Raw genomic sequence first — 16,751 nt, 5'->3', positions numbered from 1 at the left:
CAAAGAGGTGGTTTTAATGTTATGGCTGATCGGTGTATACAGTGTATCCAAGCACCTGATCAGAAAAAAAGGCATCCAAAGAAAATAATATCTGCATTAATATAGTTCCTCTCATATTCACATTGACCAAAAGTAAATCATCTTATAGTCCAAAAGTATCTCTTCTCGACCTTGTTTTTCTGGTGAGCGTGTCAGGCGGCCTTGCCTTGTAGTCTCTATGACTGGCTTTAGCAGGAGCCTTGATGTTTCTCCATTGCAAATCAAAGGGCATTAAACATTAAAAGTACTGTCAAACCCAGTAGCCAAGTAAAAGTAGGGCACTGTGGCTGAAAAAAATGTTGATTCTACAAGCCTCGTTCTGCTCTATTATTCAACTTCATTTTAATATATGGGTACTTGACAAAGAAAAGTGAAAAAGTTTATATACTGGTGCTGGTCATAAAATTAGAATATCATGAAAAAGTTGATTTATTTCAGTAATTCCATTCAAATAGTGAAACTTGTATATTATATTCATTCATTACACACAGACTGATGTATTTCAAATGTTTATTTCTTTTAATTTTAATGATTACAACTGACAACTAATGAAAACCCCAAATTCAGTATCTCAGAAAATTAGAATATTACTTAAGACCAATACAAAAAAAGGATTTTTAGAAATGTTGGCCAACTGAAAAGTATGAACATGAAAAGTATGAGCATGTACAGCACTCAATACTTAGTTGGGGCTCCTTTTGCCTGGATTACTGCAGCAATGCGGCGTGGCATGGAGTCCATCAGTCTGTGGCACTGCTCAGGTGTTATGAGAGCCCAGGTTGCTCTGATAGTGGCCTTCAGCTCTTCTGAATTGTTGGGTCTGGCGTATCGCATCTTCCTCTTCACAATACCCCATAGATTTTCTATGGGGTTAAGGTCAGGCGAGTTTGCTGGCCAATTAAGAACAGGGATACCATGGTCCTTAAACCAGGTACTGGTAGCTTTGGCACTGTGTGCAGGTGCCAAGTCCTGTTAGAAAATGAAATCTGCATCTCCATAAAGTTGGTCAGCAGCAGGAAGCATGAAGTGCTCTAAAACTTCCTGGTAGATGGCTGTGTTGACTTTGGACCTCAGAAAACACAGTGGACCAACACCAGCAGATGACATGGCACTCCAAACCATCACTGACTGTGGAAACTTTACACTGGACCTCAAGCAACGTGGATTCTGTGCCTCTCCTCTCTTCCTCCAGACTCTGGGACCTTGATTTCCAAAGGTAATGCAAAATTTACTTTCATCAGAGAACATAACTTTGGACCACTCAGCAGTCCTTTTTGTCTTTAGCCCAGGCGAGACGCTTCTGACGCTGTCTCTTGTTCAAGAGTGGCTTGACACAAGGAATGCGACAGCTGAAACCCATGTCTTACAGTGGGGGAAATAAGTATTTGATCCCCTGCTGATTTTGTAAGTTGACCCCAAGAACACCATCCCCACCGGGCATTTCTTTGCCTCCAAACACGGCGAGTGGAGTTGATGCCAAAGAGCTCAATTTTGGTCTCATCTGACCATATCACATTCTCCCAAGCTTTCTCTGAATCATTCAGGTGTTCATTGGCAAACTTCAGACGGGCCTGTACATGAGCCTTCTTGAGCAGAGGGACTTTGCGGGCACTGCAGGATCTCAATCCATTACGGCGAAGTGTGTTACTAATGGTTTTCTTGGTGACTGTGCTCCCAGCTCCCTTGAGATCATTGACGAGCTCCTCCCGTGTAATTCTGGACTGACCTCACCTTTCTCAGAATTTTTTATTTTCTGTTGATATTCTGTCTCTCTCTGTTAAAATAAACCTTCCATAAAAATTATAGACTGTTCAAGTCTTTGTAAGGGGGTAAACTTACAAAATCAGCAGGGGATCAAATACTTATTTCCCCCACTGTATGTCTGTGCGTGGTGGTTCTTGAAGCACTGACTCCAGCTGCAGTCCACTCTTTGTGAATCTCCCCCACATTTTTGAATGGGTTTTGTTTCACAATCCTCTCCAGGGTGTGGTTATCCCTATTGCTTGTACACTTTTTTCTACCACATCTTTTCCTTCCCTTCGCCTCTCTATTAACGTGCTTGGACACAGAGCTCTGTGAACAGCCAGCCTCTTTAGCAATGACCTTTTGTGTCTTGCCCTCCTTGTGCAAGGTGTCAATGGTCGTCTTTTGGACAACTGTCAAGTCAGCAGTCTTCCCCATGATTGTGTAGCCTACAGAACTAGACTGAGAGACCATTTAAAGGCCTTTGCAGGTGTTTTGAGTTAATTAGCTGATTAGAGTGTGGCACCAGGTGTCTTCAATATTGTACCTTGTCACAATATTCTAATTTTCTGAGATACTGAATTTGGGGTTTTCATTAGTTGTCAGTTATAATCAACATTAAAAGAAATAAGCATTTGAAATATATCAGTCTGTGTGTAATGAATGAATATACTATACAAGTTTCACTTTTTGAATGGAATTATTGAAATAAATAAACTTTTCCATGATATTCTAATTTTATGACCAGCACCAGTATATACACTATATTTCCAAAAGTATTCACTCAATTCTGAAATCACTGAATTCAGGTGTTCCAATCACTTCCATGGCCACAGGTGTATAAAACCAAGCACCTAGGCATGCAGACTGCTTCTACAAACATTTGTGAAAGAATGGGTCGCTCTCAGGAGCTCAGTGAATTCCAGCGTGGTACCATGATATGATGCCACCTGTGCAACAAGTCCAGTCGTGAAATTTCCTCGCTACTAGATATTCCACAGTCGACTGTCAGTGGTATTATAACAAAGTGGAAGCGATTGGGAACGACAGCAACTCAGCCACAAAGTGGTAGGCCACGTAAAATGACAGAGCGGGGTCAGCGGATGCTGAGGAGCATAGTGCGCAGAGGTCGCCAACTTTCTGCAGAGTCAATCGCTACAGACCTCCAAACTTTATGTGTCCTTCAGATTAGCTCAAGAACAGTGCGTAGAGAGCTTCATGGAATGGGTTTCCATGGCCGAGCAGCCATGGCCTTACATCACCAAGCGCAATGCAAAGCTTCGGATGCAGTGGTGTAAAGCACGCCGCCACTGGACCCTAGAGCAGTGAAGACGTGTTCTCTGGAGTGACGGATCACGCTTCTCCGTCTGGCGATCCGATGGACGAGTCTGGGTTTGGTGGTTGCCAGGAGAACGGTACTTGTCTGACTGAATTGTGCCAAGTGTAAAGTTTGGTGGAGGGGGGATTATTTGTTGGGGTTGTTTTTCAGGAGTTGGGCTCGGCCCCTTAGTTCCAGTGAAAGGAACTCTTAATGCTCCAGCATATCAAGGGATTTTGGACGATTTCATGCTCCCAACTTTGTGGGAACAGTTTGGGGATGGCCCCTTCTTGTTCCAACATGACTGCGCACCAGTGTACAAAGCAAGCTCCATAAAGTCCTGACCTCAACCCAACAAAACACCTTTGGGATGAATTAGAGCGGAGACTGCGAGCCAGGTCTTCTCGTCCAACATCAGTGTCTGACCTCACAAATGTGCTTCTATAAGAATGGTCAAAAATTCCCATAAACACACTCCCAAACCTTGTGGAAAAACCTTCCCAGAAGAGTGCAAAGGGTGGGCCGACATCATGTCATGATTGATTATTTTAGAGGAAGTTGTTTAACACTTCTTTCCATTAGACTGTGTTAACCCTAATGTTAGGGCAGGTACACCTCAGGGCAAACATCAGGCAAGGACTTCATGAACCTTTGAACTGATCCATCTGCCCCAGTCAGAGGCAGCAATAAAATGAAAAACTGCCCCACCTTCAGCAGCATGTCTCAACAAAGTTCAGCTTAATTACAGAGCCTGTGATAATGCAAGCTTTCATCTGAAATGTCTGTCAGTAAAGTAAACTGTCTAGCAAAATGATGATGAGAAATAAATTAAAGACACGTCTACTTTCAATCTGCCGTAGTCAAGCTGGAATGAACTGCAGACAATCAAACAGCTGACGGTGCTTTAAAGCTCTAGCTTAGTCACAAAGGGCTTCAAGAATCCTCTCTACTGGTGCTGATCCCCGCCCCGATTGAGGAGAGCAAACTGACACACGCCCCCTCTGACATGTGTGCAGTAGCCAACTGCATCTTTTCACCTGCATGACGCGAGTTCATATGAGGATCAGCTTTATGCACGGAGAGCCACACCCTGATCATATTATTCCTCTACTCTGTGCAGCTGCCATCAATCAGCCAGCAGAGATCGTAATTACATCAGGTATGAGGCCCCTATTTGGCATTTCCCTCCCTAGATGAACGAGCTGAGATTTGATACGATGTATTGTATTTGAAATCCCAGCTCTGGTGAGGACGAGGCTTTGTTTTACAACCCCAAATCAGAAAAAGTTGGGACAGCATGGAAAATGCAAATAAAAAAAAAAACTTCATTTTATTTATTAATAAACATCCATTCCTGCATTTCAGGCCTGCAACACATTCCAAAAAAAGTTGGGACAGTAAAGCATTTACCACTTTGTAATGTTGCCATTCCGTTTCACCACACTTAAAAGACGTTTTGGCACCGAGGATACCAAGTGATTTAGTGTTCCTGCAAACACGTCTTAAGATGTGCAACAGTACAGCGTCGTCGTTGTCACATTTTTCATTTAAAAATTCTCCACACATTCTCTATTGGGGACAGGTCAGGACTGCAGGCAGGCCAGTCCAGTACCCATACCCTCTTCTTTCGCAGCCATGCCTTTGTAATGTGTGCAGCATGTGGTTTTGCAATGTCTTGTTGAAAAATGCATGGACGTTCCTGGAAAAGATGACGTCTTGAAGGCAGCACATGTTGCTCTAAGATCTCAATGTACTTTTCTGCATTAATGCTGCCATCACAAAAGTGCAAATGACCTTTGCCAAGGGCACTGACACAACCCCATACCATGACAGACCCTGGCTTTTAGACTTGTTCCTGATAACAGTCTGGATGGTCCTTTTCGTCTTTGGTCCAACGCACACGGCGTCCATTTTTTCCCAAAAAGACCTGGAATGCTGATTCATCTGACCACAATACAGATGTCCACTGTGTGATGGTCCATCCTAGATCCCTCCGAGCCCAGAGAAGTCGACGCCACTTTTGGACATGGTTAACATAAGGCTTCTTTTTTGCACAGTAAAGTTTGAAGTGGCATTTGTGCATGTAACTCTGTAGTGTAGAGCTTGACAAAGGTTTGCCAAAGCAATCCCTCACCCATGTGGTTATATCAGCTATTGTTGAGTGGCGGTTCTTGATGCAGTGCCGTCTGAGGGATCGAAGATCACAGGTGTTCAGCTTAAGCTTGTGCTCTTGGTCTTTACACACTGACATTCCTCTCGATTCCTTGAATAGTTTAATGAAATAGAAATATGCAAATCCCTTCCAATCTTTCTTTGAGGTACATTGTTTTTAAACATTTCAATCATTTTCTCACACATTTGTTGACAAACTGGAGATCCTCTGATCATCTTTGCTCATCAAAAACTCTATTCCTGGATGCTGCTTTTGTACCAAACCATGATTACAATCACCTGTTTAAAATTGCATCATTATTTAGTTTTTTCACCTCATTACTAGCCCTAAATTGCCCCCATCCCAACTTTTTTGGAATGTGTTGCAGGCCTGAAACGCAGGAATGGATGTTTATTAATAAATGAAATGAAGTTGACCCGACAAAACATGAAACATCTCAGGTTCATTCTGTCTGCAATCAAATAAAAGTCAAAGTAAATGTAAGGAACACTGCATTTTTATTTTATTTGCATTTTCCAACTTTTTCTGATTTGGGGTTGTAAAAAAGTTTCAGCACTTAACTCTATTTATTAAGAATTTCAAAAACAAATTACATCACATTATGTCAAAAGGTTTTTGGTTGAGGGCATAGCCACTGATGCACCGCTGCTTTCACATCATCATCACATGAAAATCTTCTCCTGATTAAAGCTTCTTTGAGCGGTCCAGAAAGGTGGAAATCAGATGGCGCTAAATCCGGACTATAAGCTCTCTCTCAGTCTCTCAGATACGACCGATTACTACACCTCCTGCCCTCACTGTTTCCAACCAAAATATAAAAGTGCGGAAACTTTTTGAGGATCCTTTGAATGTGGGCACACTTTTTATTACTTGGAATGGATGTCCAGCAAACTCATGATATGGAGTCCACATACTTATCAACATTAACATGACTTCATTATTATGAAAGCTTTTCAAAACACTCCCCTGTGAACAGTTATAACAATATTATTGACCCTTTCTACCAGAGACCCACTAAATAACAATAAAGTGCTCTTGTTGTGGAACTAATTGAATTGAATTGAATTGAATACCCATGAGCTATGTGCTACACTCTTTTACTTAGCCTGTCTTTGTGTACGTGTGTGTTTGCAGGGCAATCTATAAAAGATAAAAGCACTTATGCTGTAAGCTCAGAGGCTGGCCAATCAGATCTCGGCCCTGCGTGATGCCAGCCGAAGCTCGAAGGATGATGTTTTATCCATAGCAATTTCACTTCCAGGTCAATGGAGGCTCATGTGTGATGTAGAAAGCATGATCAGAATGGTATACTGCTTTCTTGCTTGGCTAGTAATCAACCATGTTGATTAAAAGTTGGGGCAAATAAAATAAAAATGCAGTGTTACTTACATTTACTTTGACTTTTATTTGATTGCAGACAGTTTGAACCCGAGATATTTCATGTTTTATATACTCAACTTCATTTCATTTGTTAATATACAGTGGTTTTATTGAGGAAAATGATCCAATATTACATATTTGTGAGTGACAAAAGTATGTGAACCTCTAGGATTCGCAGTTAATTTGAAGGTGAAATTAGTCAGGTGTTAGTCAGGTGTTTTCAATCAACGGGATGACAATCAGGTGTGAGTGGGCACCCTGTTTTATTTAAAGAACAGGGATCTATCAAAGTCTGCTCTTCACAACACATGTTTGTGGTAGTGTATCATGGCACGCACAAAGGAGATTTCTGAGGACCTCAGAAAAAGAGTTGTTGATGCTCATCAGGCTGGAAAAGGTTACAAAACCATCTCTAAGAGTTTGGACTTCACCAATCCACAGTCAGACAGATTGTGTACAAATGAAGGAAATTCAAGACCATTGTTACCCTCCCCAGGAGTGGTCGACCAACAAAGATCACCCCAAGAGCAAGGCGTGTAATAGTCGACGAGGTCACAAAGGACCCCAGGGTAACTTCTAAGCATCTGAAGGCCTCTCTCACATTGGCTAATGTTAATGTTCATGAGTTCACCATCAGGAGAACACTGAACAACAACGGTGTGCATGGCAGGGTTGCAAGGAGAAAGCCACTGCTCTCCAAAAAGAACATTGCTGCTCGTCTGCAGTTTGCTACAGATCACGTGGACAAGCCAGAAGGCTATTGGAAGAATGTTTTGTGGACGGATGAGACCAAAATAGAACTTTTTGGTTTAAATGAAAAGCGTTATGTTTGGAGAAAGGAAAACACTGCATTCCAGCAGAAGAACCTTATCCCATCTGTGAAACATGGTGGTGGTAGTATCATGGTTTGGGCCTGTTTTGCTGCATCTGGGCCAGGACGGCTTGTCATCATTGATGGAACAATGAATTCTGAATTATATCAGAGAATTCTTAAGGAAAATGTCAGGACATCAGCCAATGAACTGAATCTCAAGAGAAGGTGGGTCATGCAGCAAGACAACGACCCTAAGCACACAAGTCGTTCTACAACGAATGGTTAAAGAAGAATAAAGTTAATGTTTTGGAATGGCCAAGTCAAAGTCCTGACCTTAATCCAATCGAAATGTTGTGGAAGGACCTGAAGCGAGCAGTTAATGTGAGGAAACCCACCAACATCCCAGAGTTAAAGCTGTTCTGTACGGAGGAATGGGCTAAAATTCCTCCAAGCCAGTGTGCAGGACTGATCAACAGTTACCGGAAACGTTTAGTTGCAGTTATTGCTGCAAAGGGGGGTCACACCAGATACTGAAAGCAAAGGTTCACATACTTTTGCCACTCACAAATATGTAATATTGTATCATTTTCCTCAATAAATAAATGACCAAGTACAATATTTTTGTCTCATTTGTTTAACTGGGTTCTCTTTATCTACTTTTAGGACTTGTGAAAATCTGATGATGTTTTAGGTCATATTTATGCAGAAATACAGAAAAGGGTTCACAAACTTTCAAGCACCACTGTACCTCCATTCCTGCATTTCAGGCCTGCAACACATTCCAAAAGAAGTTGGAACAGGGGCAATTTAGGGATAGTAACGAGGTGGATCTCCAGAGGATCTCCAGTTTGTCAACAAATGTGTGAGAAAATGATTTAAATGATTCAAAACAATGTACCTCAAAGAAAAATTGGAAGGGATTTGCGTATCTCTCCTCTCCCCTCTACGGTGCGTAATATTATTAAATGATTCAAGGAATCGGGAGGAATTTCAGTGCATAAAGACCAAGGGTGCAGCTTAAGCTGAACGCCTGTGATCTTCCATCCCTCAGACGGCACTGCATCAAGAACCGCCACTCAACAATAGCTGATATGACCACATGGGTGAGGGATTAGTTTGGCAAACCTTTGTCAAGCACTACAATACAGAGTTACATGCACAAATGCTACTTAAAACTTTACTGTGCAAAAAAGAAGCCTTATGTTAACCATGTCCAAAAGCGGCATCGACTTCTCTGGGCTCGGAGGCATCTACGATGGACCATCACACAGTGGAAACGTGTATTATGGTCAGATGAATCAGCATTACAGGTCTTTTTTTGGCTGTTATCAGGAACAAGTACAAAAGTCAGGGTCTGTCATGGTATGGGGTTGTGTCAGTGCCCTTGGCAAAGGTCATTTACACTTCTGTGATGGCAGCATTAATGCAGAAAAGTACATTGAGATCTTAGAGCAACATGTGCTGCCTTCAAGACTTCATCTTTTCCAGGGATATCCATGCATTTTTCAACAAGACAATGCAAAACCACATGCTGCACACATTACAAAGGCATGGCTGGGGAAGAAAAGGGTATGGGTACTGGACTGGCCTACCTGCAGTCCTGACCTGTCCCCAATAGAGAATGTGTGGAGAATTTTAAAACGTAAAATGGGACGATGACCCCGTACTGTTACACATCTTAAGACGTGTTTGCAGAAACACTAAATCGCTTGGTATCCTCGGTGCCAAAACGTCTTTTAAGTGTGATGAAAAGGAATGGTAATGTGTTGCAGGACTGAAATGCAGGAATGGATGTTTATTAATAAATGAAATGAAGTTGACCAGACAGAACATGAAATATCTCAGATTCATCCTATCCGCAATTAAATAAAAGTCAAAGTTAATGTAAGAAACTTGCATTTTCCATGCTGTCTCAACTTTTTCTGATTTGGGGTTGTCAAAACTTATGGTCAAAACTTATAGACATCCTAGACATCCTCATCAACGACAAAAAGGTCAGACTAACTGTTTTTTGTTAAGTTTTGGCTGCCTGTGTAAGCTAGGACACTGGTCTGGTTGGATGCTCTACAGGAACAATTGGCCATGTCTGAGGGAGGGAAAGCTTGAGGTGTTGATACAAGTGGTGGAGGAATATTTATTATAGGGTGTTATTAGAGGACTGTTCATATAGAAGTCCGCTGGTTGTTGAAAAGAAGAGCCCAATAGGTATCAGATCTGCCCGCATGGATAACACATGAGCTGGAGGTCGACAGTGCAACAAAGAGGGAATTGAACGTGTCTAAAAAGTCTAATAAATGTATGTCAACATTACGCTAGGCCACTACCACTGGGGTGCAGGATTCGAAATCTGTTTACATTCAAACATTGGCTATGTTCGAGGTGGGGATGGCCAAGAAGGGTAGGATTGGTGTCCTGTCCATGGTGTGTCAATGCATAGCGCCCAAAGAGTCTAAAAAGCCAGACCCCTACGTGACCCTAGACAGTACACGGCAATAGTAAAACCTGAAAATGCAATGACATCGAATAAATATTTCAATGACAGGTTAGATTTCCATCATATTTCAAAACTATGATTGAAGATTCATTCTTCTTTAATTCTATTGTTCAGCTCGGAACGCAAAAATTACAGCCTCACTAAGCCATACAATCCCAGTGCAGAGACCATCCACTTTACTCTGTTTATTTTGACTGCCAGGCACAGCGAGCTCACTTACGCTTAGGCCGTCTCCTCTTATTACATGTTTACACCAGATACTATACACTTGCGTACACACGCACAACAAATACACACTTCCACAGACCACACACCGGCACATGCATCAATTTTCGTACAATGTTTACATGAACTAATGTCAGAATCGCTGTAGCAATTCATCAAAGTGACGCAGGTTAGGATGGGGGTGAGCCCCAAACCTTAAAACATTAGTTCAATCAACATGCTTATCAGTTCTGTTTAACCAAGATCACAAATAAACAGTTTAATTGATTGGCTTTGTCATTAGTATTAGTACACTGATCAGCCAAGCACTTTGTAGTTCTACAATTACTGACTGTACTCCATATGTTTCTCTGCATGCTTTGTTAGCCCCCTTTCATGCTGTCCTTCAATGGTCAGGACCCCCACAGGACCACTACAGAGCAGGTATTATTTGGGTGGTGGATCATTCTCAGCTCTGCAGTGACACTGACATGGTAGTGGTGTGTTAGTGTGTGTTGTGCTGGTATAAGTCGATAAGACACAGCAGCACTGATGGAGTTTTTGAACACCTCACTGTCACTGCTGGACTGAGAATAGTCCACCAACCAAAAATATTCAGCCAACAGCACCCCGTGGGCAGCATCCTATGACCACTGATGAAGGTCTAGAAGATGACCAACTCAAACAGCAGCAATAGATGAGCGATCGTCTTTTGACTTTATATCTATAAGGTGGATCAACTAGGTAGGAGTGTCTAATAGAGTGGACAGTGAGTGGACACGGTATTTAAAAACTCCAGCACAACACACACTAACACACCACCACCATGTCAGTGTTACTGCAGTGCTGAGAATGATCCACCACCCAAATAATACCTGATCTGTGGTGGTCTCGTGGGGGTCCTGACCATTGAAGAACAGGGTGAAAGCAAGCTAAAAAAGTATGTAGAGAAACAGACGGACTACAGTCAGTAATTGTAGAACAACAAAGTGCTAGGTAGGTGTAGCCGATAAAATGGACAGTGTGTGTAAAAACAAGGAGGTGGCTGATCAGTGTATATCACAAATATAAACATGACATGGCCAACTTCCCCCATTGCACATTCCCCCAAGAAGGACCGCAGATTAGCACATGCTCCTTGACACACATGTGGTCATGGGGCTCTTCTTTTCACCAGACAGCAGTGGACTTATTGAGGTGCTTAGACCGCTTGTCTCAGCACCTCAACCACACAATAGGAGTCACTGTTACAGCAGCAACCAGTTAATGAACCATCTAGCCCTGCCTCTATCAGACATGATGAGCTGTAGAGCCTAACCAGGTCAGTGGCACCTCTAAGATTATAACTCGCCAAATATACTTCTAAACCACCCAAGTACTTATAGTGGTCGTTATTCACATCAATTTTGACATCACTTCCTTCCCTCAGGCTGACACCTTACTATTCATCACTAAGATTAAAGCCACATTTGCCATGGCTGGTCTGGAAGTGTAATTATAAATTAAGGGGTAGCCAGTGGCCACTTGATTACCTGACCTGAGAACAACCTTTACACCAGAACTCAAGGCTGACATGCCCTTTGCCCCTGTGAGGAGACGCTCAGACTCTCACTAGCCAAAAGTGGGGGGTAGGCAACCAGACCAGCCAGTCTGCCAATGTTATCTCAGTTCTGCCAAGCTCTGTGGGAGCCGTTTAACAAAAAGAACCCATGCTGTGCTCCCTGGTACATAACAAAAGCAGGCACACACTCCGGTAATAGGCCGGTTGAAACTACACGGAGTGTCTGGAATAATATTGTGGCAGAATCTTTTGTTCTTGTTAGTGTTGTATTTTAACTTGCCATGAGGGCAACAGTCCCACAGGGGTCAGACGGAGATTACAGGGGGACGCAAAAAGTAATAAAATTGGTTATTGATCGGACCCTAATAACCATAAGCAAGAAAAAGCATATTACACTACAGAATAGTCTGTTACACTAACTTAACTGCCGGTCCGTGACATGATTTTTACAGCCGTGAATTAGGTAGGGCCTTAAGTCAACCTGTACAGAGGCGCATGGTGGTGCATGGCTACTAAATTCAGCCTCCCACCAAAAACATACAGAAGTTGAACTGGCTGCAAGTAATTTTCACTAAGTATGCAAGTGAACATCAGTAAAAGGGCATGGTGCCCTCTCCGAGGTGTATTCCAGCCTTCTGGCTAGTATTTCTGAGTGGTGCCAGACACTCTGCAACCCTGACTAGTAAAAAGTGATAATGAAAATGACTATGGGTGGTGGATCATTCTCAGCACTGCAGTGACACTGACATGATGGTGTGTTAGTTTATGTTGTGCTGGTATGAGTGGATCAGACACATCAGTGCCACTGGAGTATTTAAACACCTCGCTGTCACTGCTGGACTGAAAATAGTCCACCAACCAAAAATATCCAGCTAACAGCGCTCCGTGGGCAGCGTCCTGTGACCACTGACACTAACTCAAACAGCAGCAATACATGAGCGATCGTCTCTGACTTTACATCTACAAGGTGGACCAACTAGGTAGGAGTGTCTAATAGAGTGGACAGTGAGTGGACACGTATTTAAAAACTCCAGCAGCAGCAGCGCTGCTGTGTCTGATCCACTCATACCAGCACAACACACACTAACACACCACCACCATGTCAGTGTCACTGCAGTGCTGAGAATGATCCACCACCTGCTCTAAATAATACATACTCTGTAGTGGTCCTGTTGGGGTCCTGACCATTGAAGAACAGGGTGAAAGCAGGCTAAAAAGGTATGTAGAGAAACATATGGACTACAGTCAGTAATTGTAGAACTTTAAAGTGCTTCTATATGGTAAGTGGAGCTGATAAAATGGACAGTGAATGTAGAAACATGGAGGTGGTTTTAATGGTATGGCTGATCAGTGTATTTAGAAATAAACAAGACAAGGAATTCGACCAGGGCTGCTTAGACCTTAGCATAAGACTGTAACAATCACGATGCTAAATTTAATGTTCCATGGAAATAGTCTCAGATGTCATGGCAGTATTATGTCAAACATGGACCAGTGGCTGCAAGTAGAAGCTTACTGACAGGGATATCTCCTAAAAGATGTGATAAAACAGAATGAAAACACATAATTGAAAAAAAAAAAAAAACAAATGCTGGTAAATGACCAGAATACGAACAATATAACTAGCATATACACTATATTGCCAAAAGTATTCACTCACCCATCCAAAACATTGAATTCAGGTGTTCCAATCACTTCCATGGCCACAGGTGTATAAAACCAAGCACCTAGGCATGCAGACTGCTTCTACAAACATTTGTGAAGGAATGGGTCGCTCTCAGGAGCTCACTGAATTACAGCATGGTACCGTGATAAGATGCCACCTGTGCAACAATTCATGAAATTTCCTCGCTACTAAATATTCCACAGTCAACTGTCAGTGGAAGCGATTGGGAATGACAGTCCTGACCTCAACCCGATAGAACACCTTTGGGATGAATTAGAGCAGAGACTGCGAGCCAGGCCATCTCGTCCAACATCAGTGTCTGACCTCACAGATGCGCTTCTGGAAGAATGGTCAAAACTTCCCATAAACACACTCCTAAACCTTGTGGAAAACCTTCCCAAAAGAGTTGAAGCTGTTAAAGCTGCAAAGGGTGGGCCGACATCATATTAAACCCTATGGATTAAGAATGGGATATCACTCAAGTTCATATGCGTGTGAAGGCAGACCAGAGAATACTTTTGGCAATATAGTATAAATGCTTGTTTTTCACCAGAAACAACTATCTAAACCAGCATAAAAAGCCAAACTAAATCCTGTCTGGCAACCGGCAACAATCAACATACACAAAGTAAAAAACATATTCATCTGTTTTACCACTTTTTGTTCTACTCTGGGTCACGGTGGATACGATTCACTGGGCGAAAGGTAGGAAACACCCTGGACAGGTTGCTAGTCCATCACAGGGCACTCATTTATACCAAGGGCAATATTAAGTACAGTGGTACCTTGTAACTCAACATCCCCTAAACTCAATCTTATAACCTCAATACCCTTCGTTGAGAAATTTGTACCCTTAAACTCAACATGTGTGCGACTGCTACTTTGCTCAGTGCTCGGCTTGAGCGGTGCGGTACGTCACGCGAACATGAGACATGAGAATATGCATTTGTGTGGAATAACCCTCAAATTTACTCTGAAAAAGCTCCACATGTATCTGTGTTCAGCTGAATTCTCCTCACTGTTTCACTTTTAAACTTTTAAATATAGCTCGGGGTTCTGAGGAATTGTAAGAATCAGCTTTTCCAAAAGAGTCTAAAACACATCATTAAAAAAATAATAATGTAAGTTAATGTATTAAAAGAACAACATAAAAAAAACTAAACCTCTCTTTATTACTGCTTATTTGTTCTCTCTACTAATTAAGAAGCATAAGAAAATAAAGAAGTAAAGGTAAAGTGCCAGTTTAATTGTATTTTTGACTGATTTTTAACTGATTTTTAACTATTATACTATATTTTCAGTGTATAAGTGTTAGCCTAAAATACAGTATACCCTTGAGTTACGAACAGTTTACCATACAAACATTTTGGGTTACGAACGATCTTTTTCAACTTAACATACAAACAAATTTCGGATTACAAACGGAAATTCGCAAAACACATGACGTCACGAACAAGTTCACTCCGACCATTTATATTTTGTAAAATTCAATATTAAAATGGCCTTAAAGAATGTGCAGAAAAATCTTAGTGTTGAGAAAAAATCTATTATATTTGTTGTATAATTACTCCTGCCAGTAGCCGTCACTGTGTATCAGACAGAGGGGACAGTGAGTAAGAGAGAAGAAGGAAGTCGCTGAGTAATGTATTCTTTCTTTCATGCAATTACAAAAGTTATTGTTGTTTCTGATAGATACATTTTATAAAAAAAGGAAGGAAATGTATTATGGTGTATAGTAAAGCACACATACTGTACTGAAATGTGATTGTATTGTTGTTCATTATTGTTTATTACAGTAATGTCTATTCTATAATAGACAAGATAAGATTTAAGGAAAATATACTTGTATTTATAACAAAAAAGACCATTTAAGACATTAGAAAGGTTAGGTAAGGGGGTGGTTTGGGGGGTCTGGCACGGATTAATTTTATTTACATTATTTCTTATGGGAAAAATAGGTTTAACTAATGAACATTTTCACTTAAGAACAGCCCTTCGGAACCAATTAAATTTCGTAAGTCCAGGGTCTACTGTATATGCAGTTCCATGGGACCATGCTTCCCATACACCCTATGGGAAAAATACCTTAAACTCAACGCCTTTTAAACTCAACGCCACTCCCAGAACCAATTGCCGTTGAGTTTCCACTGTAAGGTACCACTGTATTTCCCTTTGCCCTGATCGCATGTTTTTGGACTATGGAAGAAAACCGGAGGAACCCTGGACCTTCTTGCTGTGTGCTACTGTGTTGCTCATAAAAAAACACATCAAATGCTAATTAGCAACCTGCAGAAATAATCATATCAAGCATAAAAACAAGAAGAACTATCATAACCAGCATGAAAACACAAAATGCTGGTTGGTGACTAGTGAAAACCAGTATGACTTAATACAGAATTGGCAGCATTGGTGTGTTCTGGACACAAGACCAGCACTGGTTAGGTAAGGGGGTGGTTTGGGGGGTCTGGCACGGATTAATTTTATTTACATTATTTCTTATGGGAAAAATAGGTTTAACTAACAAACAATTTGTTTCGTTTCCACTGTAAGGTACCGCTGCATTTCCATTTGGCCTGATCGCATGTTTTTGGACTATGGAAGGAAACCGGAGCACCCGGAGGAACCCTGGACCTTCTTTCTGTGTGCTACTGTGTTGCTCATAAAAAAACACATCAAATTATAATAAATAATTAGCAAAAACACACAAAATTCTGGTTGGTGACTAGTAAAAACCAGTATGACTTAATACAGCATTGGCAGCATTGGTGTGTTCTGGACACAAGACCAGCACTGCCCATTCAAACCAGCAATAATTCAGTATTTGGTATTCTTTTGGGCCGAACCAACCCGGGAGAAGATAAATGAATGAATTTATTAATGAATGCATTAAAGCATTGGAACCCCGACTGTTAATGGCAAAACCCAAAAGCGCAGGTTGGGCGGGATGCAGATGCTGTGGGTCACGCGTGCAGGCGTGTGATACATAATAATGAATAGAGGGGGGTGTGAACAGGCCCGACACCTTACCAAAAAAATAGTTCCACATCAGATCAGTGTCAGAAACAGAACCGGTACTTACGCACAGCCTCCAGTTTGGGATCGAGCGCGCCTGTGGTCTGCTGCATCTGGCCTATTTTGCTGTGCAGCCGGTGCAGACGATGACTTGTAGCCACCACGTCGTCTTCCAGCTCCTGGAAGATGGAGCAGGCATGCCGGGCCAGATCCGCTAGCTGCCGGAGAATGCGGGATAGAACCACGTTCCCGGTGCAGCGCAGGTCCTCGAACAGCAAACCCTCCTCACCGGCTGCGTCTTGCCTGCACAGCAACTGCGGCTCTACCGTCCGCTTGGCGAACGGCAT

At 42.0% G+C, this 16,751-nt stretch overlaps 1 protein-coding gene across 1 annotated transcript in view; it reads right to left on the bottom strand.

Moving 5' to 3' along the window:
- Window positions 1-16,751, bottom strand: part of nhsb (Nance-Horan syndrome b (congenital cataracts and dental anomalies)) — a 102,204-nt gene extending 85,453 nt beyond the window's left edge. Inside the window, exon 1 of the mRNA XM_062989573.1 lies at window positions 16,472-16,751. Coding sequence (XP_062845643.1) covers window positions 16,472-16,751 — 280 coding nt within the window. The remainder of the gene's footprint in view (window positions 1-16,471) is intronic.

The sequence above is a fragment of the Trichomycterus rosablanca genome, chromosome 27 (genome assembly GCF_030014385.1).
Source record: "Trichomycterus rosablanca isolate fTriRos1 chromosome 27, fTriRos1.hap1, whole genome shotgun sequence".
Classification (NCBI taxonomy): Eukaryota; Metazoa; Chordata; class Actinopteri; order Siluriformes; family Trichomycteridae; genus Trichomycterus; species Trichomycterus rosablanca.
Note: the sequence above shows the minus strand (reverse complement) of the source record. Positions and strands in the feature narration are given on the sequence as shown.